At 39.1% G+C, this 25,664-nt stretch overlaps 2 protein-coding genes and 2 non-coding genes across 4 annotated transcripts; all 4 read right to left on the reverse strand.

The window, feature by feature from the left end:
* Window positions 1-848: 848 nt before the first annotated feature.
* dnase1l1 (deoxyribonuclease I-like 1) lies at window positions 849-7,035 on the reverse strand. Its single transcript, XM_044037279.1, has 9 exons — window positions 6,895-7,035; window positions 5,079-5,263; window positions 4,868-4,956; window positions 4,337-4,426; window positions 3,707-3,813; window positions 3,495-3,607; window positions 3,255-3,412; window positions 1,805-1,901; window positions 849-1,676 (listed from the first exon to the last, which is right to left on the reverse strand). The coding sequence occupies exons 2-9, from the start codon at window positions 5,235-5,237 to the stop codon at window positions 1,515-1,517; spliced, it is 975 nt and encodes a 324-aa protein (XP_043893214.1). The 5' UTR covers window positions 5,238-5,263; window positions 6,895-7,035; the 3' UTR covers window positions 849-1,514.
* A 1,655-nt stretch (window positions 7,036-8,690) lies between these two features.
* On the reverse strand, window positions 8,691-12,731 carry rpl10 (ribosomal protein L10). Its single transcript, XM_044039237.1, has 6 exons — window positions 12,651-12,731; window positions 11,142-11,200; window positions 10,147-10,254; window positions 9,792-9,930; window positions 9,541-9,703; window positions 8,691-8,889 (listed from the first exon to the last, which is right to left on the reverse strand). Exons 1-6 carry the CDS (start codon window positions 12,671-12,673, stop codon window positions 8,734-8,736), a joined length of 648 nt encoding a protein of 215 aa, XP_043895172.1. The 5' UTR covers window positions 12,674-12,731; the 3' UTR covers window positions 8,691-8,733.
* On the reverse strand, window positions 8,971-9,103 carry LOC122777908. Its single transcript, XR_006361376.1, has one exon. It is a non-coding gene; the product is annotated as a small nucleolar RNA SNORA70 (small nucleolar RNA).
* LOC122777907 lies at window positions 10,490-10,622 on the reverse strand. The gene has a single exon (XR_006361375.1). It is a non-coding gene; the product is annotated as a small nucleolar RNA SNORA70 (small nucleolar RNA).
* Window positions 12,732-25,664: the final 12,933 nt, after the last annotated feature.

The following is a 25,664-nucleotide window of genomic DNA, read 5'->3' on the forward strand; positions in this document are numbered from 1 at the left end:
ATTAGAAAAACAGTTTATTGTTGAGTCACAGGTTTATCAACACTGTGGGATTTGACTCAGTCCAAATATTTGCCATCTGTATTTATGGCACAGCATATGTTTACTTACAAAGAAATACAATTGTGCATCATATACAGGTATATATGAAAGAAAATGGAGATTAAAGCTCCTTTTAACAACAGGTAATGTTCCCCAAATTCTCCCATGTAAAATATGTTTTTTCAGGGACAATATTGATCATATACAGTGCAATTTTCGTTGATCAAATATCTTTTTTTTCCCAATCAGGATACTCACAAATCAAATTTCAGACTTTTTAAAAACATTTCAAAACCCACTTAGAATCACATTTAATGCCAAATGCATTAACACCCATAAAGGATACAATGCAGGATCAGTGTAGATTATAGACTAATATTTTCTTTCTTAAAGTACAAATTGGAACAATTTCAGATTATTTCATGGACATTTCAAGACCCAAAATCAAAAGTATTTACAAAGTGCTTGTTTCATTCATAATGATATTTACTGTAAACCAACAATAACAGACTTTCTTTTGTAATAGATTTGATAACACTGCACTTTCCCTTTTAACCTTAAACCCAATATAGGATTATTTCTGCTAACAACAGCGATGTTTGGCACAGCTGTGTTTACATCAGTCCATGGCATCAGTTGCCCTGAGATACTGTTTATACATGTATGTGTATATGTACATATATATATATGTATATACACACACACTCAGCATGTAAGGTATATATTAAAGAGTTTCTCCTTTTCACACATTATATAGCATATGTTAGAAAATAGTGTCTAAAAACATTTTTTTTTAAAAATACAAATATGCAGTAAATACTTTCTCTTCAGGATTTTTAAGGCTTTTAAAAAAAGATAATGTCTCATGACGCTCTGGAGTCATCATTGGTATAAAACACTGTAATGATATATAAACTATTTTACTGCTCACCCGTGATTAACAATATAACCTTTGGTTTGAGAGCTGAAATGCCTTTGTCCTGTAACCTTTATCCTGGATGTAAACACACAGAATAGTAAAGCAGACTCCTGCTGTGAGGCTGCAGTTACCACAGAGAGAGACAGAGGGCGACAGAGAGCAGGACTGTGGCCAAACCAGCTGCTTTGGTTCACACTAAAGAGAATATGTCTATGTCTATGGCTCATTTATACTTTCGTCAGCACTTCATTACGTCAGTCGCAGGAGAGCTTCCGATGGGGGACGAAACAGAGAAATACCACAGGGAAACCACAGGGGCAGTATAGAGTCTAATGAGTCAGGAAAATGATGAACAATAGGGGAGGGTTATAATATCAATTTGGAGATATATCGTCATCCTTCCTCGTACAATACGATAATCACAAATGATTAACAAATTAAGGTGCTCTAAATAATGATTTGAAACCAAACACTTTTGACTTTCTTTTTTCCAACCCTATATTTCCTGTGGGGTGACAAAGTTAGGTATTTTTCTCCATCGCTTTACACAGAGACTTTAAACTACCACGAGATGTTTGAGGAGAAAAAAAGAGCAGAGCTTTGACAGAGTCTCCTTGATGCCACTTAACGTCAAAGAAGTGGCGCCGTTGAAGGGGAATCTTGATTTGACAACTTTCAGCAGGACTTCCACCGGGTAGTGGTCGCTCACGTCCAGTGCCTGAAATCAGAGAGGAGGCAGTATGAGACTGAGTATGAGAGAGAGTTTGGCTTTAAATTTGATGTCTGTGCACATTTGCATCCACACACACACATACACACACACACACACACACACAGTGGTGTTACCTGCTCATCTGTGAGTCTGTATTCTGTTTGGAAGTTAAATGGTTTGGCTGAAAATGGCACAATTTCTCTGACAAATCTCTCCCCGTTCACAACGATCCTGTTGCAGAAAAATTAAACAATTCACTGATTATGAACTTTCCTCATTATCTAGACTCAGCATCTCTTATGACTTCTAATTATCCTAATTATGAGAATAAGGATATGACATGTACAGTATGTCATAAGTGTGTATGTCATAATGACTTAGTATCTCATAATAATGACATAGTAACTCATAATAATACTTAGTAACTCATAATAATGACTTAGTATCTCATAATAATGACTTAGTAACTCATAATAATACTTAGTATCTCATAATAATGACTTAGTATCTCATAATAATGACTTAGTATCTCATAATAATGACTTAGTATCTCATAATAACTTAGTAACTCATGACTTAGTAACTCATAATAATACTTAGTATCTCATAATAATGACTTAGTAACTCATAATAATGACTTAGTATCTCATAATAATGACTTAGTATCTCATAATAATGACTTAGTATCTCATAATAACTTAGTAACTCATGACTTAGTAACTCATAATAATACTTAGTATCTCATAATAATGACTTAGTAACTCATAATAATGACTTAGTATCTCATAATAATGACTTAGTAACTAATAATAGTATCTCATAATAATGACTTAGTATCTCATAATAACTTAGTAACTCATGACTTAGTAACTCATAATAATGACTTAGTACCTCATAATGACTTAGTATCTCATAATAATGACTTAGTAACTCATAATAATAACTTAGTAACTCATAATAATGACTTAGTACCTCATAATGACTTAGTATCTCATAATAATGACTTAGTAACTCATAATAATGGTAACTCATAATAATGACTTAGTACTCATAATAATGACTTAGTAACTCATAATAATGACTTAGTATCTCATAATAATGACTTAGTAACTCATAATAATGACTTAGTATCTCATAATAACTTAGTAACTCATAATAATGACTTAGTACCTCATAATGACTTACTATCTCATAATGACTTAGTAACTCATAATAATGACTTAGTAACTCATAATGACTTAGTAACTCATAATAATGACTTAGTATCTCATAATAATGACTTAGTAACTCATAATAATGACTTAGTATCTCATAATAATGACTTAGTAACTCATAATGACTTAGTATCTCATAATAACTTAGTAACTCATGACTTAGTAACTCATAATAATGACTTAGTATCTCATAATAATGACTTAGTAACTCATAATAATGACTTAGTAACTCATAATAATGACTTTGTACCTCATAATGACTTAGTATCTCATAATAATGACTTAGTAACTCATAATAATGACTTAGTATCTCATAATAATGACTTAGTAACTCATAATAATGACTTAGTAACTCATAATAATGACTCACCTGTCGTAGGTGCAGGAGGTGGTCGATCGCACCGTGGTGTCCGTTTTATCCTTTATGAGCCAAATGAGACTTGTGTCTGTAATCAGGCGCACGTACTTCCTGTTCTTCTTAGCGAGGTAGCCACAGTCAGCGTTGAAGTCTCCAAGAAGTATCACATTCTGCTCACAAACACAACAACGTTAATGACGTTTGAAGACCCTGAAACGGTGTCATTTAAATGCTGTGTGAATGAGCTCTTACCTCAGTTTTCCACATATTTTTCACATGTTGTAAGACGTCGTACAGCGAGTCGAGCTCCCTGGTGGTGTTGGTCGGAGTGGTGTGTTGAGGTATGAGGACAAACTCCTTTATCGCTGAATAAACAACACAGAAGAGAAGAGAGGAAGGATGCAGGGGTTTGTTAGCCTACAGGTCATGGTTCCTTTTCTTACCACGAGCGTTGGAGAACTGACCTGTATTTGGGGCTTTGAAGCGGACAACGAAAGGCTCTCTGGAAAAAGCATCTCCCAGCTGATCGTCTGGATACTGGTACTGTCCTGTGACGGTCACCGTGTCCGTCCTGCACGACACACAGAGCACAACCTGAACATTTAAGAGCAGTGGTGTAGTCCAGGGTTTTATTTGAATAAATGTGCAAAAAATAACACCATGTTTGCCTCATGATAAATACATTTCACATTCATCAAGGCTGCTTGTGTGACCAGTAGTGACTACAAACAAGTCATGATCATTTTATAATAGTGAGCAAGTAGAAATGACGGGTTTTTGGGTAAACTAAATAGAGTAGTCTTACATGTCACTGTTTCTAAAACAGGGCTTTTCTTCTGGACTACTTAAAAAAAAAAAGAAAGAAGAAAAAAAAGGTGAAAACTGAGAGTATACCCACTTCTCCAGGGACCACTACACCACTGTTAAAGAGGCAACAGAGAACTTTCCCGACAGTTTGGTCAAAGACGCAGCAGCAACAGAGGCAGTGTTGAGTTGTCTAAACACTCTTATTCTTTTCAAAAACAAACCACAGACTACAAAAACAATTGCAGCATTTTTCTTGCATCGAGCAGGAAAATGAGAAAAAAACTCACCTATAAACAAACACGTACTGCTCCTGGTACGACTCAGACCTGCCCAGCCTCTCACTGGCCACAGCATCATACCGATGTTTGGTGTCATAGCTGAGGAGACACAGACACAGCGGTGAGTACGACCTGCTGCTGCTGCTGCTGTTACTGCTGCTGCTGCTGCTGCTGCTGCTGCTGCTGTTACTGCTGCTGCTGCCAGATTTGACATCGTGAAGATTTTTGGAGGCCAATGATCCCTTCAGACCTTTTTTTTTCAACAGTAAAAGTTACAATACAATTGTCACAATTATCATTTTTAAATGGCAAAATTAATAATAATAATTTTGCCATTTAAAAATGATAATTGTGACAATGAAACATTAAATTACACTAAAATGGTGTATTTGTAACGCAGGAGTGAACAAATGAAAACGTACAAAATCGGGGCCGAGTTGCACTATGAAACCAGAGTTCCAGATTCATGCATTCTGGGGTTAGGGAATTAATTACATCTCTGAAACCAGCATATTTGTGTGTGTGTGCGACTGATGTCACCTGTTGAGACGTGAAATCAGCAGCGGCAGAGCTTTCTCTTTACTGTCTCTCACTTCCTGGAGCAAACACACGTCACAGCGAGTGATGATCTGGAACAGACAGATAGACAGAAACACGTTACATGAACATCCATAAAAACATGCCGAACAATAATTCATTGATTTACTGCACAAAGCAGTTATAGAGAAACGTGGGGCTGAATTCTTCTTACCCGGGAAAGAGTGTGCATCACAGCTGCATTCTTGGACTTGGACTCCCCGAAGTGATGGAGATTAAAGGCACACACTCTGAAGTCTGACGCCCCCCGAACATGTGTCACGCCTGCGAGGAAGGAGAGGAGGACGAGGAGGAGGAGGAGCGACGACCTCATGACCCCGAGCTGTCAGAGACTCAAACCTAACAGAGAAAAACACATTTAGATTTTACTGCACGCCAACAGTGTCTGTCAACACACGATGGACCAGTACAGTACAGACCGGTCACATTCACTCCATCGCCCTCTTTTTTTCTACATAGTTGTAAAGTATGTTGTGTTTTTTTAGCCTTAACGTCCAATAGTCCTGCACACGAGGACAAACTAACATCTACTCAGTGTCCCCTGTCTTGTATTAGCTATGTCCAACTCTTAACAACTCTTTTCTTTCAGTCAAATACCCAAATATATAGTGACGTAAAAAAAATGTTTAAGTCTCTGAACTATCGTTGAAACCACTCAACACTTTCTGCTCAATCGACCCTCGGTTTGTGTCCAAATCTTTCACAGACAAATGCTGATCCTCACTCTTTCCGCTCACACTATCATTAGTCGCCGCCTGTTCCATGCGCCCGCACTGAACTGGGTAAAAGGGCTTTTGTCCATTCTGCACCTTCTGCGTGGAATAATGTTGAATTAATTTCAGTCAAATCCAAACTGAGAATTCTTGAGGCCGATTCTATAACACGCACTTGTTTTTCCATAATGTGCTTGTGAATTGAACCTGGACTCTTTTCTGTTTGGGTTTTAACTGTGTACATTTGGAGCTGTTGAGTGTTTTGTGTGACGTTCTTCACCTAAAATCCGGCAACTGTGGCAAACATTAAAGCGACACTAAGATCTTTTAACTCATGAAATACAATAACTATTCACAAAGAAAGAGAGTCAGCAGATGCTCAGTTAACCACTGTGTTATCTGCCTGCATTATGTCCTGTTGCATGACTCATCATTCATTCACAGCAGAGCTTCCTCTATTACAGTTTCTCTCAAAATCCACACCATCGATGACTCGGCGTGAAACAGAAAGGAATCAGACGTTTGTCGTTGACAGTTCAGGACACAGATTCAGTCAAATATCACTTTCAAGTGGGGCCGATGGATTTGGAATAAATATCGAATTGCGATTATTTTAACAGGAATTGCGATTGAAATAAGAGGGAGTGGCCAATTTTACGTCATTCTTTCAAAAACACATTTAATTTGTCTGAGATCTGTGACAAACAAAGATGTTCTCTTCAGTCTGTAGAATAAGACAATTCATCTCAAATGATATTTTGACTTTCACTGCTGTGATTAGGTCAATGCTGCTTTTGTGAAGTCGTGAGTTAATGTCACGCTATTATCGTGATTCACTCACTCACTCACACACACACACATGAAGCCCAAACGCGCAACATGATATCGCAAACTTGACTTTGGTGTTTGTGTGTACTTTACCAGAAAATGATCTTTTTAAGGACATGACATGTACTTTACTTTTTAAGGGTTAGGGTTAATTACTTTTTAAGTAAAGTACATGTCATGTCCTTATAAAGATCATTTTCTGCTAACATATTTTTACACTTTTACTCAAGATTTGCGGCTGTGCCTAAAGAATATCACGTGACGGCAAACATGAGATATTCATTAACACACACACACACATTATAATCAGTTAATATGTTAAACTGTTGCCTGCTGCAGACAGAGTTTGACAGACAGGGTTAAAAACAAACACACAAACTCTCTCAAATGTAGACGTCTCAGGTTACACGTCACAAGTCCTCGACTCACCGTGCAGCAGAATAAAGGCAGATGAAGTGGACGCTCACTCAACAACTGCTTGGTTCTTTGGATTTCCAGAGTTTGTTTATTTCCTTCTTTCTGTCTTTACCGCTTCTCTCTTCTTCTCTAGTGAAACCTGATGCTGGACAGACCATGTGTTTCCGGTAGGAGGAGCTTTGAAGTTACAGACTGCAGGACTCAAAGGACACTGTTGTCCTTAGAGTCAAAGTCAATTTTTTTTGTTGTCCTTTGATTGACAGTCAAGATTATACACAAAGATGGCAGCCCATGGGACAAGAGAAGAGGAACTGAAAGAGTTGCTGGTTCAAATCCCAGGACAGGCCAATAACAATTGTCTGAAAATTGTGTCTTACAGTGTTAACCCACTGAACATATACATATACACATATACATATATATATATATATATATATTCTAATCAGTAAAAATCTGTTTTTTTGAAGTGTGGTTGTATGAGGTATTTAAAGGGCATTTACACACATTTCTACCACACTTGGTCAAATGAAGAATACATTTAAAATCATTATCTTTGTTTAATTCACTTTCTATTACAGTCTGGTTCCTTTATTTATTTGATTTGTCACATCTTTTACTGATAAACCAGAAACACAGTAAAGGGCAGAGAAGGGCTTTCATTTTCTTTGATGGAAGTGACTTTATCAACTTTTTGTCAATTTTATTTATTTTTTTCAATCCCAACTTCCACTGAATGAGACACACGTCATGTCCACTGTCTCATGATCAAATAGCATATTAATCTAAAAAAAAAAATGGTATATTCTTTGGGCGAAGTGGCCCAGTGTGTAAAAGTTAAATGAAATTATTCTCACTTGCAAAATTGAAGATAAAATAATTGCACTGAAAATGTACAATGACCTGATTTATGAATTGCAGTTTTTATTGTCCCAAAACAAGGATTTTATTTTTATGTCTGGAGCCGGTCAGCCCTACAGACACTGCCATGTTTTTACACTAGTTAATAAATAAACTGTAGTTTTGATAACAGAGGGCTGCATCTAGGTTCTAAAACAAGCACTGCACTAAGTAGAACTACATTCACTCACCCCATGTGAGCGAAGTACTGCATACATAACCTGTAGTACCATTTTCTATATTGTACATTAATTGATGTGAAAATGCCTGTTTGTTATTTATCACCTTTACTGGACCCGGATTAATTTGTCATTTACAACATTTTTTTTCCCTCTTAAATGGTTTTGTTTTTGTATTGAATTTAACAAAAACAAAATCATTTGTTACAGGCCGACAGCTCAAGAAAGCGTTTGCCGCTCTAAAAATACTTGGTAACAAACACGTCATGACTCAAATGTTTCATATTAGTATTAATCAAAGTAATGTCAACATTATTTCCCACGTGGTGAAAAAGACCTTTAGGTTGAAGCACTTGTATATATAAATGTTGACCATGTCATTGTTTTCAGGGTTTAATAAGCAGGTTTGTTTGTTTGAGAGGAGACCTGACACTAACTGAGCTCCTGAACCATAGATTCTGGGAATAATCCAAAACAAGAAGTCCCACTTTGATCCTAATATCATTTTAGTTGCAAAACATCTAGTGGCAGAAGACCACAAACATTAGCATTTAGGTGAAATTTACAAATTTTTAAGCAACAGTGTTCATATAATTCACTGTTCATTTAAAATAAAACTGTGCTCAACTGTGCTTCAGTGATCAGCTCAGAACACATAACATTAATCCCCACCTGTACCACACACTTCAGATTCATAATAATCATGTTGTGAAATTAAGTCAAAGTCGTCACTTTTGTAATCAAACCCACTTTTATTGGTTGTCGGTTAGAAAGCCTACACGGCGTGAAGGGCCTTCCAGCGGGTCAGAGGGCCTCTGCTGGCGATGTACTTCACGCCACAGCCGTCTGAGATCAGACGCTTCTCAGCCATCATGTCGTCAAAGTCACAGGCATTGAACTTGGTGAAGCCGTACTTCTTGGAGATATGGATCTGAAGGTTGAGAATGACACATGAAGTCCGTTCACACACATGACAAAACAAACATGGGTGAAGGCAAACATGATAAACAGATTTTGTCTCAGTGGTCCCTTAAAGCACTCAGCACCGCACAGCTGAGGACATACACAACCACAGAGTTACTGTCTGCAACCCTTGCACACTGGAACTGCACTGCAGCAGGACCGGTCGGCTTAATAAGCTGCAGAGTCATCCCTGCTCTCGTGTTTCATAACTGAAGATACACACATACCATTCTCTTTGAAATAAATTCTGCTATAGAAATGCCACTCATCCACACTAGCCTAGCATTTTACAGCATCTGTTTTTGTTTGACTAGTTTTCATCAGCTGTGACTCGACTCAAAGAAAAGCTCAGTTTTGACTTCAGTTCCACCTCAGTCAATTATTCTTCATTACAATGTAGTAGAATTAACTGTTTACACTGACATGTGTATGTTCAGTGCATGAAAGGTCACATGAAAGGTTTTTAGGCATATTAATATGGACACAGATTACTTCTGATACAGAACTAAAATGGTAGTCAGGACACAGATCATTTATAACTGAAAACATCCTCTTATATGAAAATGTAGCACAAATGTAGGTTTCACAGCATTGACAGTGGTGTGAAGTGGTCCTTTACCTTCTGGCGTCCGGGGAACTTGAACTTAGCTCTGCGCAGAGCCTCGACCACATGCTCCTTATTCTGGGCCTTGGTGCGCACAGACATGATCACCTGACCGATGTGCACACGGGCCACGGTGCCCTGGGGTTTGCCAAAAGCACCGCGCATTCCAGTCTGGAGCCTGGGAAACAGGAGGATGAGCTAACTGCTACATGCCCCACATACTTGATTCTCACAGTTCAGACTCCATGAAGCAGACAGACGCTCACCTATCAGCTCCAGCGCAGGACAACATTTTGTTGATGCGGATGACATGGAAGGGATGCAGGCGCATGCGGATGTGGAAACCATCCTTACCGCAGGTCTTCACCATGTACTTGTTAGCACAGATACGTGCAGCTTCCAGAGCTACACAGAGGGGGGAGAGAAAGGAGAAAAATCAACTGACATTAGTGCAGTTATAACTATGCATATACTATTATGTTTTTTATTTTTACACACATACACCACTGTCAGTGAAAATCACTTTTGATTAACGGGACCAAAAATGGCTAAATATCTGTTGCCAGTTGTCAGGTCACATGACCATATACATGTTTGGCTGTGGCTCTTTGGAGATCTCACCTTCTGAAGACAGCTGCTCGTACTCATCAGAGACCATGTGGCCGCACAGAGGAAACTCATCTACCTTGGCCTTCTTCCTGCCCAAGTCAAAGATCCTGATCTTGGGATCTATAAAGGGAAGAAAATTAAAGTAAATCTCGTTGTACAACTTGTATAATGACAATAAAGGCATTCTATTCTATTCTATTAAAGGGAAAATATTTATAACAAAAAAAAGAAAAACAGACTACCATCCCTTTTATAAATGACAAAATCAAAAAACAAATATCTCAATAGTTAAATCAGACACATATGTAACAGAGTGAGAGGCAGTAAAATATCATCACGCATCGGATGGACACTATTTTGTCTCAGTGGTCCCTTAAAGCACTCAGCACCACCCAGCTGAGGACATACACAACCAAAGAGTTACTGTCTGCAGCCTTTGCACACCAGAGACGCACTCCAGCAGAACTGGTCGGCTTAATAAGCTGCAGAAATGCCAGAACCAAAGCTCTGGTCATTATTACACAGGAAGTCAAGACTGTGGTCAGCCAAAAACCAGACACTAATGTGTTTGTAAAACCTGATTAGCCAACGTGGACGAGAAGTCCAAGTTGATGGAGCTTGACAAAGCAAACATCTCATTTTCTGTACATGATGCAGAGTGTGCTGGTTGATGTGTTTTTAACAAAGCAGCCACACAGACGATTATGACATTCAAGTCAATGTTCTGATCAATTTAAGGTGTGAATACGGGGTTGTTTTAATCACACACACCCTGAGATAATGGATTAATGTGTGAAGAGTACAGATATTGTAATTTACAACTTGCCACACAACAAAGATTGTCCCACCAATGACAGTTTAATCAGATAAAAGAGATCATCAAGTGGCATCCTGCCCTACTGTGTGTACGCAATTTAAGTCCAAGGCTGAGGCCACCTTAGTTGTATTTCCACTGCACCGACTACTGTACTGGATTTCCTGAGGAGTAAAATGCAGAAAGGGCTTACCAGGCACACCCCTACAAAAGCGGGACTTGGGGTAGGGCTTGTTCTTGCAGTAGCGGTAGCTGAGGGGGACAGAATGACAATCAAAATCAATCACCCATTTTAGACCAGTGTGTCTTTGTCCAACACTCTAAAAACCTCAGGTATGCCTTCAAAAATGGTTGCACTTCAAGGGACTACAATACTGAATGGAACAGATTGAAGTGTATTGTCACACAAAATCTGACCATCTACAAAGTTCATCCCCAAGTTAAATTATTGAAATGTGACACTATGCAATTGGATTTCAATATTCCATTTACTTCATTACAAAACTGTAATAATTTCATCATGTCAACAATCCAGGTAGTATAAGAGTGTTTCAGTGTAACATAAGGCCAGGAAATATGTCCAAAAAAAATATGTTAACCATCACAAGAGTCTTAGTCAAGAGTTTAAGTCGGTTTGAATATATTATATGTTTTAACAGTCAAGAACATTGTTTCCAGATTTGAGAACTAACATCTGACATCTTATGGACCAAATAGCTACTTGATGAATCCACAAAATGATCAACAGATTAATCAATGAAGAAAATAAGTGTGAGGCAAAACATGCTTTGTATCTCAAATTATATTTTCACAGCGAATGATATGTAGAGCTGAAACAATTACTTGATTACTAAATTAATCGTCAACTATTTAGATAGTGAATAATCGGTTTGAAGCTCTTTTCCCTGACTCTTAGTTTCTTTGCTCCATATAAGAAATTAGAGAATCACTTAGGTTTGAGGACAAAAAAAAAAGACATTCCAGATCATCATTTCCAGGTTTGACAAACAGATCTACATTTAACGCTTTCTCATATTTTATGGACCAACCGATTACTTGATTAATAATCGTTAGTAGCAGCTCTAATGATGTCGATATATATTGAACATTTGGTACGTTGACACATTTGTATTGCATTAATGGCCAGGCCTATAATATTCAATAGGTAACATCAATATGTAACTTCTTCATTACACATTTTAAGTATTTATTTAAATTCCAAAATTATCAACATAAGCTGTGTGCGCTTTAGTTTTAAAGGCAGGTCAAATCGCATGTTTTACATGAAGCTGTCAACATTTCCACTCCAACAAGACTTCAAGATAACGTGTTCATGAACGCAGCCCTAAAAACAAGTGGAAAAGTTAATACTAATTACATTTATGGAGAAAAAGAGTGGCGGAATAGAACTGGCAAGCGAGCAACTAGCTTTTAACTAGCTACCATTAGCTCAACACGTTAGCGGTTACTGTCAGCGACGTGACGTTACACTTGAGACAACGTTAGACGCTCACTAACGTTACACCTGACGGCAAGAATACCGAGCATCGTGTTTTAAATGCAACATTAAGCGGTATAAGTGACAGGAGGTCCCGCCGGCATTGGTGCACATGGTGCGACCCGGAGCCGCTGCCATTTTCTTCCCGAGTTCTGTCTCCTCTGAGCTCCCGAGTCTCAAAAACGACGCAGAGGGGGGACTTACCATCGGGCTGGTCGACGGCCCATGGTTGCGATCTGGAAAATAACAAACAAAAACACGTTAAATTTGTGAAATTGGAGCCACGATTTACGGTAAAGAACTAAAAAATGTGAATATTTCGTAGCGAGCCGATGAAAACGCGCTCCTACCACGCACTCACCTAATGGAGGAAAGGAAGTAGAATTCACTTCCGCTTCCTGATATGGACGAGTAAGTGTTTAAAGAAAATTTATTATATATTCATTAACGCATTATTTTTGGATCCTGACTGCATCTTTTGCTATTAAAAACACGAACATGGTTATTTAATTCAAACATGTTCCCGTTCAAAACTGTATTTAACTACAGCTTACGTGGTTCAAGTGAATGCTGGGAAATGTAGTTTTATGAGATGAGCTAACTTCATCGTGGCCCAGCCCGTGTTTCCACCAGAAACACTGAGAAAAAAACTAGAAAAACCCTTCACTGTCCCTTTTACAGTAGTCTGACAGGTTTCATAGCATTGACAGTGAGGTGTTTGTGGTCGTATATGTAGAAACAAATGGTATATTGTGCACCTTTTTGATTTTCACTAAAAACATGTTTATTTTTTTTATTTTAAACAGTAACAGCTAATACTGTTTAACGGTATTAGCATACGGTGTATGAATGACATGCATGACCAACATTATTTTATTGCTAGTTGTTTAATTATATTTTTAATAAATAACAAAAAAAATATTGAAACACAAAATACAAACTCACAAGTTTTAAAAGAAGGTCTGAAGATATGGTTGGTCGGTGCAACATGAGACTCCAAAGCATGCCCACTTATGGAACTTTAATTTTTGAGCCACACATCTTTGTTGTTTATGTCGCCCCCTATTTGTTGGACCTTGGTAGGTCCGTTCCCAATAAAGGCCAGAAGAGACTACCTGCAGTACACGGCACTGTCTTTCAAAGTCTTTTCAAACTTTTTTAAGATGGAGCCAACGCAGATTATTGATTGCACATGTGTTTATTTTTATGTTATTTGGGTTTGCTATGAGCTTGGTGTAATGAGGATCTATATATAATAACAAAGATCTATCTATCTATCTATCTATCTATCTATCTATCTATCACCCCTGGCAAAAAATATGGAATCATCAGTCTTGGAGGATGTTCATTCAGTTGTTTAATTTTATAGAAAAAAAGCAGATCACAGACATGACACAAAACTAAAGTCATTTCAGATGGCAACGTTCTGGCTTTAAGAAACACTAAAAGAAATCAAGAAAAAAAAATGTGGTAGTCAGTAACAATTACTTTTTTTAGACCAAACAAAAGGGAAAAAATTATGGAATCATAAAAAACAAACAAACAAAAGAACACTTCAACACACCACTCGTACTTTGTTGCACCACCTCTGGCTTTTATAACAGCTTGCAGTCTCTGAGGCATGGACTTAATGAGTGACAAACAGTACTCTTCATTAATGTGGCTCCAACCTTCTCTGATTGCTGTTGCCAGATCATCTTTGCAGGTTGGAGGCTTGTCATGGGCCATTTTCTTCAACTTCCACCACAGATTTTCAATTGGATTGAGATTCTGACTATTTGCAGGCCATGACATTGACATTGATTATGTGTCTTTCTTCAAGGAATGTTTTCACAGGTTTTGCTCTTTGGCAAGATGCATTATCATCTTGAAAAATGATAAGGAAAAGTGTCAAATGTACATTTGTGCATTTATTGAAGATGTAATGACAGCCATCTCCCCAGTGCCTTTACCTGACATGCAGCCCCATATCATCAATGACTGTGGAAAATGTTTTCTTCAGGCAGTCGTCTTCATAAATCTCACTGGAACGGCATCAAACAAAAGCTCCAGCATCATCACCAATGCAGATTCGCGATTCATCACCAAATATGACTTTCATCCAGTCATCCACGGTCCACGATTGCTTTTCCTTAGCCCATTGTAACCTTGTTTTTTTTCTGTTTTCAAGACATATTGCCTTTTCTGTTTTGACGCTTTGACGTCTTCCTTGGTCTAGTACGCTTGCCTTTAACAACCTTCTCATGTTGTTTGTACTTGGTCCAGATTTTAGACACAGCTGACTGTGAACAACCAACATCTTTTGCAACATTGCGTGATGATTTACCCTCTTTAAGGAGTTTGATAATCCTCTCCTTTGTTTCAATTGACATCGCTCGTGTTGGAGCCATGACTCATGTCAATCCACTTGGTGCAACAGCTCTTCAAGGTGTGATCAATCCTTTTAACTACAGACTAACGAGCAGATCTAATCTGATGCAGGTGTTAGTTTTGGGAAAGAAAATTTACAGGCTGATTCCATAATTTTTTCCTTAGAATTGAGTGATTCCATAATTTTTCCCTCTGCTTGGTCTAAAAAAGTAACTGTTACTGACTACCACAAATGTTTTCTTGATTTCTTTTAGTGTTTCTTAAAGCCAGAAAGTGACTTTAGTTTTGTGTCATGTCTGTGATCTGCTTTTTTTCTACAAAATTAAACAACTGAATGAACATCCTCCAAGACCGGTGATTTGATTATTTTTGTCAGGGGTTGTATCTATCCTATATTCCTGGATCGTTTGAGCTCCCAATGCACTTCACAAAATGGCCATTAGGGGTCACTACAACACCATATAACATCTAATAGTCTGCACCCACATTAATAATTCTTGAAAAGGAACAATGAGCTCATATCTAAACTTTAAACTCTTGTTAATGCAGAACAAATGTTCTTTCGTAAGGGGAATGTGAGGAATTCTTTTCCTGGTTCTGACTCTGCTCAGTCTGAGCTCTGCTCCAGCATCACATCACTCAGTGTGTTATCACAGGGCCCCACAGGGACGTGCTGAGGTCACTGTAGTCAATACAACATGTTTGGTGTAAGAGGTGTTGTTTTGGCTGTTACACTTAGAATAAACTGTATATATCTGCTGTTGTTGTAGGTGTAGACGGCTGTAAATGAATGAAATCCTGAATCGAATAGAAATGAAGACATGATGACAGTTCTGTTCTGCTCAGCCCGGATTTGGAAACTCCTCGCTCAGTGAGTGAGTCAAACATGAAGCGGATATCTCAGTCAGGAAAGCCACTGAACTCTCTGGGAAGCCTGTACTGCCTCATGTGAAGGTCAGCTATCACAGCTGAGTCGCCCTCCCTATCTGGTCTTGTCCTTCTGTTTTGTCTGAATCTCTTCCAGACCTTTTCCTGTTTCTGAGCCGAAGCTCGGTGAAGGGCAGGGACGATGTTGTGACGATGGAAAGAGACCAACGACCAAAAATGGTCCTACAGTTTATGCCTGTTTCTGGTGGCCAGTGACACACACACACACACACACACATACACACACACACACATACACCCACAGCCCAGGTCCTATCACTACAACAGACACAGCCGACTGTGTCAGGTTTTCCATTTTAGATTTAGGCGTCAAAATAGGACACAAAATGAAGGAAATACTAGTTTGTGTTTGCTGAACGTTACTGACTGAAGTATGAATCTAGAGCCAGAAGCTGTCTACATAGCTTAAAGGTCCAGTGTGTAAAATTTAGAGCACACATCATCTCTTAATATCACCTTAAAAATGTCTGGTTTTGATATTTATGGGTTTTTTGTCTTGATGATCTATCCGCATGTTTGATCTGGCAGAGATTTTTGTGCCGGATGGTCCTCCTGACGCAACCCTCCCATTTATCCAAACATGGGGCCAGCACATACAGTACACTGGGGTCTATTAAGAGTGTCCAATTAACAATAAGCAATGGAGAGTGACCCTTGACCTAGCAGGGGACATGAATCAGCAAACCTTCAGTTACAAGCCACATTTATGGACATTGCATGTTTGTTATTGTGTGCTTTATATATCATTCCATATCAAAACCAACACTTTTATTTTGGAATTCTGTGACCCATTGCCACAAATCCTTTAATTGAGCAGTTGAACTTTTAATCCTGGCTTGACCGGTCCCCTCTTGACCACAGTAGGCGCTCAATGGTCCCGCAGGTCATTTAAGTTTGAGACCCCTGATTTAGAAGGGAGATGATATCCATGTACTGTATGTATTCAAGTGTATAATGGCAGTGTCATGATTCTGCAGCCACTCAATTTGACAAGAAAACGGTGAGAACGTTCAACGAAACTGACAAGACAAACAAAGCAAAAGCACATGATTTTCAGTCTGTCACTAATTCTTACTCACATGGACTTTTAAATTAGTATAAATACCGTAAACATCTTGCTGGTATGTTTCACCTTTGTTTGAACACAAAAAACAGAATTTAAATAGTACATGATGTAACATGAGCATTCATACACTTAATGTAACACATTTTTTGTGTGTAATGCACACAGTCCGTCTTCCAGACATTACAAAACAAACAAGACAAACACAAATGTGTTACATTAGGACAGGTAAATGTATAAGAAATGCCACTGCAGTAATAGTGGTATGTTTACTTCTGGTGCTTTGCCAGATTTTCACAGTGGGGAAAGATAAGATTGTTGATTATGATTATGATTCTCTATTAAGTCAACAATGTTTTCTGTGAGGTTTACTTTGTCACCCGTTGTTCAACCTTAGTACAGAAATAAATTGATCAGTAATGCTGCCAACCACACCCTCACACCCTCACACACACACACACACACACACTTGTCTCTATATCTTAGTGAGGACACCTTCACAACTAATTACCTAACATTAACCTTTACCCTAACCCTAACCTATAGCCAATTTTAACCTAGAAAAAGTTGTCAAAATGGTCAAAATGTCCTTACAATGATAGGTTTGTACGTTTTCTTTTTAGACCTCACAAAGATGTAAATACAAGAACACACACACACACACACACACACACACACACAAATCACCCACTGACCAGTGTGACTGATGTGTGAGGGTGTGGTAGCTAACACCCTGTGTGTGTTACCCTGAAAACGGAAGTGTGAGTGAGTGAGTGAGTGTGTGTACAGGCAGCATGTGTGTGTGTTCTTGTATTTGTCACCTCTTCAGGACCTTTCCTGGTATAACAGTACAGTAGTCCTCATAGAGACCAAAACCTGCTGAGAAGCTAGTTCAGTTTAAAAAGAATTGAATTGTAATTGGGTGTGGTTATAAAATAGGACATATCAAGAAAGCTGTCAGTCACTGAGCTGTGCAAAGATCAATCTTAAACGAGTGCAAACATGTGCTATTCATAATGTATCATACAGTACAACTCAAACCATTCCTCTCACAGCAGGTTATGCATGCAACCATATAAGTTAACATAAAACATTAGGTATGTACTGTATATACTAATATTTTAAACACACCATAATGTTAGTGCATAGCAGACTGTAGATTAACATAACATTAAGTGCTCTCTGTATAGAATTGTGCAACTGGCTCTGGAAGGGTTTGTTCCCTGTTTACATTTCTGACTTATAAACAGTCCACTAGTTACCAAACAAACACCTCTGATAGGACCAGAGCACAGTGTGTGTGTGTGTGTTATTCTCTTACAGTCTCTGAAGGATCATCTCTCAAAGCTCTCAGAGTTTATGTGTCAGCTTTTGCAACACAAGGTTACTTTTACTGAATGGCCCATATTATTGCCCAGGACGTAATAAAGTAATAAAGTGTTGCCTTGGAGACCATAGTCAAGGAAAACATAAACAGGCGAGTCATTCATTCATTCATTCATTCATTCGTTCCTCCTCGGCATCTTCGTTATCATTTGCAGATGAACTCTAACACCAATCTGCACATCTTTGGAGTTTGAGAGAAAAGATCATGCTCTCGAAGAAAACCCACAGAAGAAGAACATGAAAAACTCCACAGAGAAGAGACTCGGTCAGAAATGGGATCTGAACGCAGGACCTTCTGGATGTGAGGTGACAATGCAAACCACCACACCATCAGATATACTGTGCTTTCTCATAAAACGTCTCATCCTCAGGTCGTTAGAACCCAACCAATTAGAAGCTTTGGAGCCTATTAGAACCTGTAGAACCTTGATGAAACGTCAGTGCCCGTTAAAAAGCTCTAGAACCATGAAGACAACATGTGTCTTTAGAACCTTTTAGAACATGGAAGAACCTTTAGAACCCACCCACACTTTAGAGCATAGGATCTGCAGGAACCTTTGGGATTCTGCAGACATACATGAGAGACTTTAGAGCCTGTCAGGACTTCACAACTCAGAAGAATGTGTGACAATCATAGAGCCTGTTAACCTAATCTGAACCTGTTAAATATTGTAATACATCTTCTGAACATGTGAGAACTGTTTGAACCTTGTAAAATAAAGAACAATTATCACCTTTTCTTGTTTGAACGTTTAGAACGTGTTAGGACTTTAGAGCCCGTTATAAACTGTTAAATCTCGTAGAACCTGTAGAATCCAATGACACCTGTACTTGTGAGAACTTTTAGACCTTCTTGAACTCTTTAGAACATGTGACAAACTTTTGAAGTGAGTAAAATAACCAGTTAAAGCCTTTTCCTGTTAGAACTTTTAGAACGTCACTCCCAGGTCTGAGTTCCACTGTAAATGGGGCACAGCAGCATTTCTGATCATGTCTCCTGAAGTGTGTTGACACTCCCGCCACCACTTTTCCATTTTGTTTTACTGGCAAGAAAAGGAACACACAGCAAACATATTAAAAGCACAAAAGATAAACTAAATGAAATTGAGTCTATGGCAGTGACATACAAAAAGTCGTGTACATGAATCATTCAGTGTGCCAGTGCAGGAGCCTGCAGTGAGATCTGGGTCTCACTGTCTCTCTGTGTGTGCAGGTCGTGTCTCTGCAGGTCTGTGTCTCAGACTCAACTGCTTCAATAATGAGATCATATGATGTCATGCAGTTCACGTGGGAGCAGCAGCCCTGTGCTCAGTGTGTGTGTGAGACACAGGGAGAGAGAGGGTTATATTGTACGGCCTCACAGGAAACAGCCCAACTACAGTTTTAACCTTTAATCTAATAAATGACATTGAATTCAATAAAGATAATTGCTTTTCTGTCCATAAACTTTTGTTCCAGAAGAATTAATCAGCAAATTAAACCCTCAACTCGTGCTTTATTCTTAACTTTTTCATTTGAGTTGACGGTTTTTATTCTTCTATTCCCTGCTTTAACTGCATCATTTTCATTTAGAGTTTACTATGCATACTAAAAACGTAGCATCAAGGTCTTCTACCCATTAAACCTTTTCCTGTGAGAACCTTTAGAACCTGTTAGGACTTCAGAGTCTGTTAACCTGTTACAAACTGTTAAAACCTGAACCTGTTAGAAACTAATGACACCTGCACTTGTGAGAATTTCTAGAAGTCTTGAGAACATGTGAGAAACATTTGAACATATTAGAATGACCCATTAAAACCTTTTCCTGTTAGAACCTTTAGAACCTGCTCAGACTTTAGAGACTGTTAACCTGTCATCACCCGTCAAAACCTGAACCTGTTCAATCTTTGCGTCCAGGCATCTTTTCTTTTCTGTCAATACACTTTTTGTTCCACAAGAACACTGTTAACACTGTTAATCAGCAGATTTCTCCGTCAAATCAAGTCCTTGACTCACGATTGACTCTTTTAACATTTTAAATGTAAGTTTTTAACACAAACAGTTTTGTATTCTGGTTTTACACATGTCATCACTTGTTCTGTCAGCCCAGCTTTAACTGAGTGTTGACATACTAAAGCAGCATCGAAGTCTTCTTCATGAACACTGGACATGGAGTCATTTGTCATTTGGTGACATAGGTTTACTTTTCAAACTTATTTTACAACTCAATCCATAGACACGATGTCTCTCTTCTGTTGTTCAGCTTTGGCTCCTCCCACATTAATCACATGAACCTTTCTTTATAGTTTCATATGTTACCCTTTAATGCTAGTGCAACGTCCAAGCATCGGTCAGAAAAGTCATGAATTCACAACTGCAAGAAAAAATACCTTTGTTTTTCTCAATGAATGGGGAGGGAGTGGTTTATTTCCTTAATGATACATATGTATACACACACACAGTCTGGTTTCCATGACGTCAGAGGACCTTACAATAAAAACATAATCTTACCTTTCCCGTAAAAAAAGTCCCCATAATATGACTGTGTAACAGTAATTACTCTAACCCGAACCCTCAAGTGAGAAAACGTCAATGTTTTTGAAAAAAAGACATCAAAATAATAATATTTATGATATTTGATTTAGTTTTTTTTACATGTGTTTTTTTTTAGCTTATAGTTCACAATATGTGTATATATATATATATATATATATATATATATACATATATATGTGCGTGTGTATGATGCAAAAATAATCTATTCATAAATAAAAACATAGAAACAATTCCTTATCACAGGTTTGAGCTATGCCCTAACCTTAACCATCACAACTGAATGCTTAACCCCAAACCCAAAACCATGTCTTAACCCCCAAAAGCAGCTAAAATGTCCTCACATTTCCCAAAATGACCTCGCTTCATATGGTTTACATATGTTTTTTTCTGGTCCTCACAAAGCAACAAATAATGCCCTAAACCCCACCTAGTTCCTAAAAAATGAAGTTCTGCCTCATTAGGACCAGGTGTTGGTCTCCATGAGAACTAACTAATGGTCCTGCAGACTCCAGTGTTTATGCCAAGAAAAGGTCCTAAAGAGGCAACAAAGACAAGAACACACACACACAGTCACACACGAGGAATGCATCATTTTCAGATACCCTCCATGTCGGGTGACATCATCATTTGTTTCCTTTCACATCTGTTTCCAGTGGATTCAGCACAGACGCAGGTGACGAGGACGACTGCCACCTCATATTTCATCATGTGTTCACCTTATATTTCATCATGTGTTCACCTTATATTTCATCATGTGTTCACCTCATATTTCATCATGTGTTCACCTTATATTTCATCATGTGTTCACCTCATATTTCATCATGTGTTCACCTTATATTTCATCAGGTGTCCATGCGGTGTTGCCAGAACGATGACTGACAGAGAGACAAAGGGATTCCAGACACACACACACACATACAGAGCTGTGTCTCACAGGTGTGATGTGCTAATCAGTGTATGTGTGTGTGTGTGTGTGTGTGTGTGTGTGTGTGTACCTGTGTTGTTTCAGCTCTGGTGATGTAATGCTCATAATTCACACAGTGTCACCTGGATGAGCAGGAAGACTCTCTTACACACACACACACACGCACAAACACACACACACACACACACACAAACATAACTGACAGTCAGAGAGGCCCTGGGGTCATGATGATGTCATTAGGGGTCACGCAGCCTCTGAAACATTACCACTGTGTGTGTTTATAGAAGTGTGACCCAGTGTATATGTGTGTGTGTGTGTGTGTGTGCGTGTGTGTGTATTTGGGTACATACAGTCTCCATAAACATTTGCAGTCATGTACATTTCATGTGCACACACGAAAGCAACAACACAAATCTGGATGATTTAGTGCGAGACAGCAAAGAGGAGGCGAAGGGGGGAGGAGGAGGAGGAGGAGGGGAGAGAGTGAGAGGGAGATCAGTCATTCATAGCTGCTCTCTCTCTCTCTGTCTCTCTCTCTCTCTCCACATTCCTCCCCCCCATATATGGACAAAAGTACTGGAGTCCAACTTTCAATCCACACACTCACAAATGCAGAAGCCACCAAACTACAAACAGTCGGGGGTTGTTCTTCATCTTCATCTTCATCTTCATGTGGCCTCAACAGAACCTCAACAACCCTCTGACTCCAGACAAAAACACTGGTATCTCTCTCCACATCACTGCAAGCCTCTGTTTGTTTGCGCTGCCCTTTTCCCTCAGCTCGTTCACTGCCTGCTCTTCTCAGGAAAATTCTGTTTAGATGAGTTCAGGGGACTAGAAAACCCCAAGAGAGGCACATTTGGGGTCCCGGGGGAATCCATCAGTGCCTATCTGGTGAAAAGGGCAAGAGAAGCAGAAAAAAAAACCCCACAACAAGCGGGTGGTGGAGTCCTGGTGGGGGGTGTTGAGAAGTGCACAGAAACAAAGTGAAGTTAGAGAGAGGCAGAGAGAAAGGGACGGGAGAGCTTACCTTAAAAGGCTGTGTTTGTAGATGGAGTGTTTAAATGTACTCTCGTGTACTATGTGCGCTCGCTGCTTGTTAAATGTCCCCAACCTGTATTCACAGATGGACAGAGGCTTATAGAAGTATTAAAGTATAGAAACAAGACTTCAGAGGGGGGATTCAGCAGCCAGACAGTGGGAGACCACCCTCCTTAGAGCTGCTCTGACCTCACTGTTCAGTCCTTATCTTATCTTTAGTGACAATGAAGCACTGTTGTAATGTAACGACGCACAAATTCTTTGTTATTGCTGTATTTATAAAGCGCTTTTCGAGTCTTGACCTGCTTTGAACTACAGTTTTGCCATTCACACGTTCACACGCCTCAACATGAACTAGTTAAGTGTCTTGCTCAAGGACACATGGACTAGCAGAGCCAGCAATTAAACCCACAACCTTCCAGTCGAAGGGCAATTCACCCTACCACCCTGAGTACATTTTATATCAGAAAACTATTCTTGATACTTATATACAGTAAATGGCTTATGACAAAGTGATAGAAAATGAATGAATGAATAAGATCTAACGATAACTACATAAATGAAGTTATTCGCTAAAGATCTGCCACTGTACTATAAGAAATGATGTCAGATTTACGACAAGTTACAGATCGATCACTTAATTAATTGTTAAACTCTTAAACCATTTTTTTTATTGTTTTTTTATTTGTTTAAATGAAAGACATAAACGTCAAAGATTCATCTGAAATATACAAGAAGAGGAAGACGAGCCTTGTTCAAGAATTACAATCAATAACAACATAGAAGGGTTTATGACAAGAGACAGTATTGCTTGATTGTGTGTGCGTGTGTGTGTGTGCGTGTGTGTGTGCGTGTGAAGGTATAAAGTTAGATAGAAATTTGGGTTTAGCCTTTTGTGTTAGGGTTATTATTAGGTTCAGGTTGGTGCTGGTTATATTTAAGGTTACACAGACAGACAGATTTAATCTACAGGAAATGAATGTAAGGTAATCAATGCTCTCTCTCTCTCTCTCTCTCTCTCTCTCTCTCTCTCTCTGTGTGAGTGTGTGTGTGTGTGTGTGTGTGTGTGTTATGGCCCAGTAGCTACTGGCGATAGATTCCTCTCGTCTGATTCATTCAGCTCTCTCTCGTTCTCTCTCGCTCAGGTCTCCTTTTATCCTTTTAAAGACTGTATATGTGTTGCACTGATGCTCTGACACTGATGTGTTGTCTAATTTCAGTATTTACAGACAGACAGAGAGACAGACAGACACTTGCTAATACACTGGCTCTTCACACATACTTATCTTTCTAATGATGTGCACGTACTAAACAAGAAAACACCCATGTACTTATTACCCAACAGGATCTGAAGAACTGGGACGAGGTCCAGGTTCTCTCTCTCAGTCCTGTTCTTGCACCAGATTTCCTTAATATGGCTGGAGAGGAGAGTGTAGCTGGATTTCACCAGAGGCAGTCCATCCATCTCCGCTCGTCACGTCACTGTCCAAACCAGAGCCATTTCAAAGTGTTTGTTTAATCTGCACCGAGTGCACGGGTGGGGTCTGCCACTTAGGCCTGCACAGGAATCACCACGAGGTTTACACAGTCAGAGACGTTTTATTTACTTTGACGAAAGGCCTCCAACTACCGTGTCTATTGTGATTCTTTAACCCCCTCCACGCAGGTTCAAGCTTGGCTCTGTGACTCGTTCCTGAAGCACTCTTATCAAATCTTACTTGTTGAAATCATCTTCTTGATTGTGAAGCAGGTGTTCATCAAAAGGGGGTGGAGATTTAGGGGTTTATTGGGTACAGAGGTCACCTGATTAAGTGGTCCATTTGGTCATCAAGGTTTGACCTGTCAAGGATGATATTCTGCCTACATGGGTTCTTCTAGAATTTCCCAGTCTCACTCACAGAAATATTGCTCATGCTTTATTTCATTAACATAGTCTCTTTTAACATCAAAGCACTCGCTGGTGTTTGAGCTTCGCTTTAACTAAAGTAAAGTGTTACATTAGTCACACTTTGTCCACACATAGACAAGTATCATTAAAACAGAGCTTTTTCTACATGTAAACACTTTCATGTCAAAACTGTGTTTGCACCACAATAATGAATGCCGCCAAAGTAGTGTTTCTGTATGCGTACACACACGATCTGTCTTACAACTACACACAGTCATGATAAACTCACACAATCGCCCAACACCGGTGGCGGTTTTGGTCCAGATCGGACGAAAAGATTGCATGACTTCTGTCGCTGTTTGGCTCATTGTGTAGATGGAGATATTTTTAAAAACAAAACTATGTGGACTGTTGCACCTAAACTCTCATTGAAGGGAGATTATGCGTTGGAGAAACCTCCACAGAAATCAGAAGAAGCCACTATCCGATCTTAGATCCTGGAGCCGGGATCCTTGGAGCCGGGAGCAGATCATTCCAGAGAGTTTTAAGTCCATAGACAGATGACTGTATGTATCAAACTGCTTGTCCGAATCTGTGGTGACGTCTGGCTGCTCGTGCCTGATGATACTCCAGTTCTCCTTAGAACTGAGCTGTCTTCTATAAATTCTTCAAACCTAAATCATCTCTGTCTCCAGAGACTTCTTCACCAGTTTCCAAAGCCTTGGTAACAGAAGACTTTCCGACATATGTGAGTGCAATTTAAATATGGAAAACAGATAGAAGTCAGACGGTGTCACGTCGAGTGAGAGTTCTTGTGTCTCTGCCACCCTCTTGACCATTTTTTGGTTTCCTTCTCGTCTGCTGATTTTCATAGGATGAAATATTTGAGTGTCTATGAAACGTGATGTCTGTGTCTTTATAGTACACAGTTATGCTCCAGAATGGTGGTGAAGCCCCTTGTTTTCTGGGTGAGGCTGAGAAATACCCTTGTATTCTGGTTGTAATTAACCAGACTGGTCATTCTCCTCAGACCTCTGGCGTCAACAACATTTTTGCCTAGAT

The sequence above is a fragment of the Solea senegalensis genome, linkage group LG11 (genome assembly GCF_019176455.1).
Source record: "Solea senegalensis isolate Sse05_10M linkage group LG11, IFAPA_SoseM_1, whole genome shotgun sequence".
Classification (NCBI taxonomy): domain Eukaryota; kingdom Metazoa; phylum Chordata; class Actinopteri; order Pleuronectiformes; family Soleidae; genus Solea; species Solea senegalensis.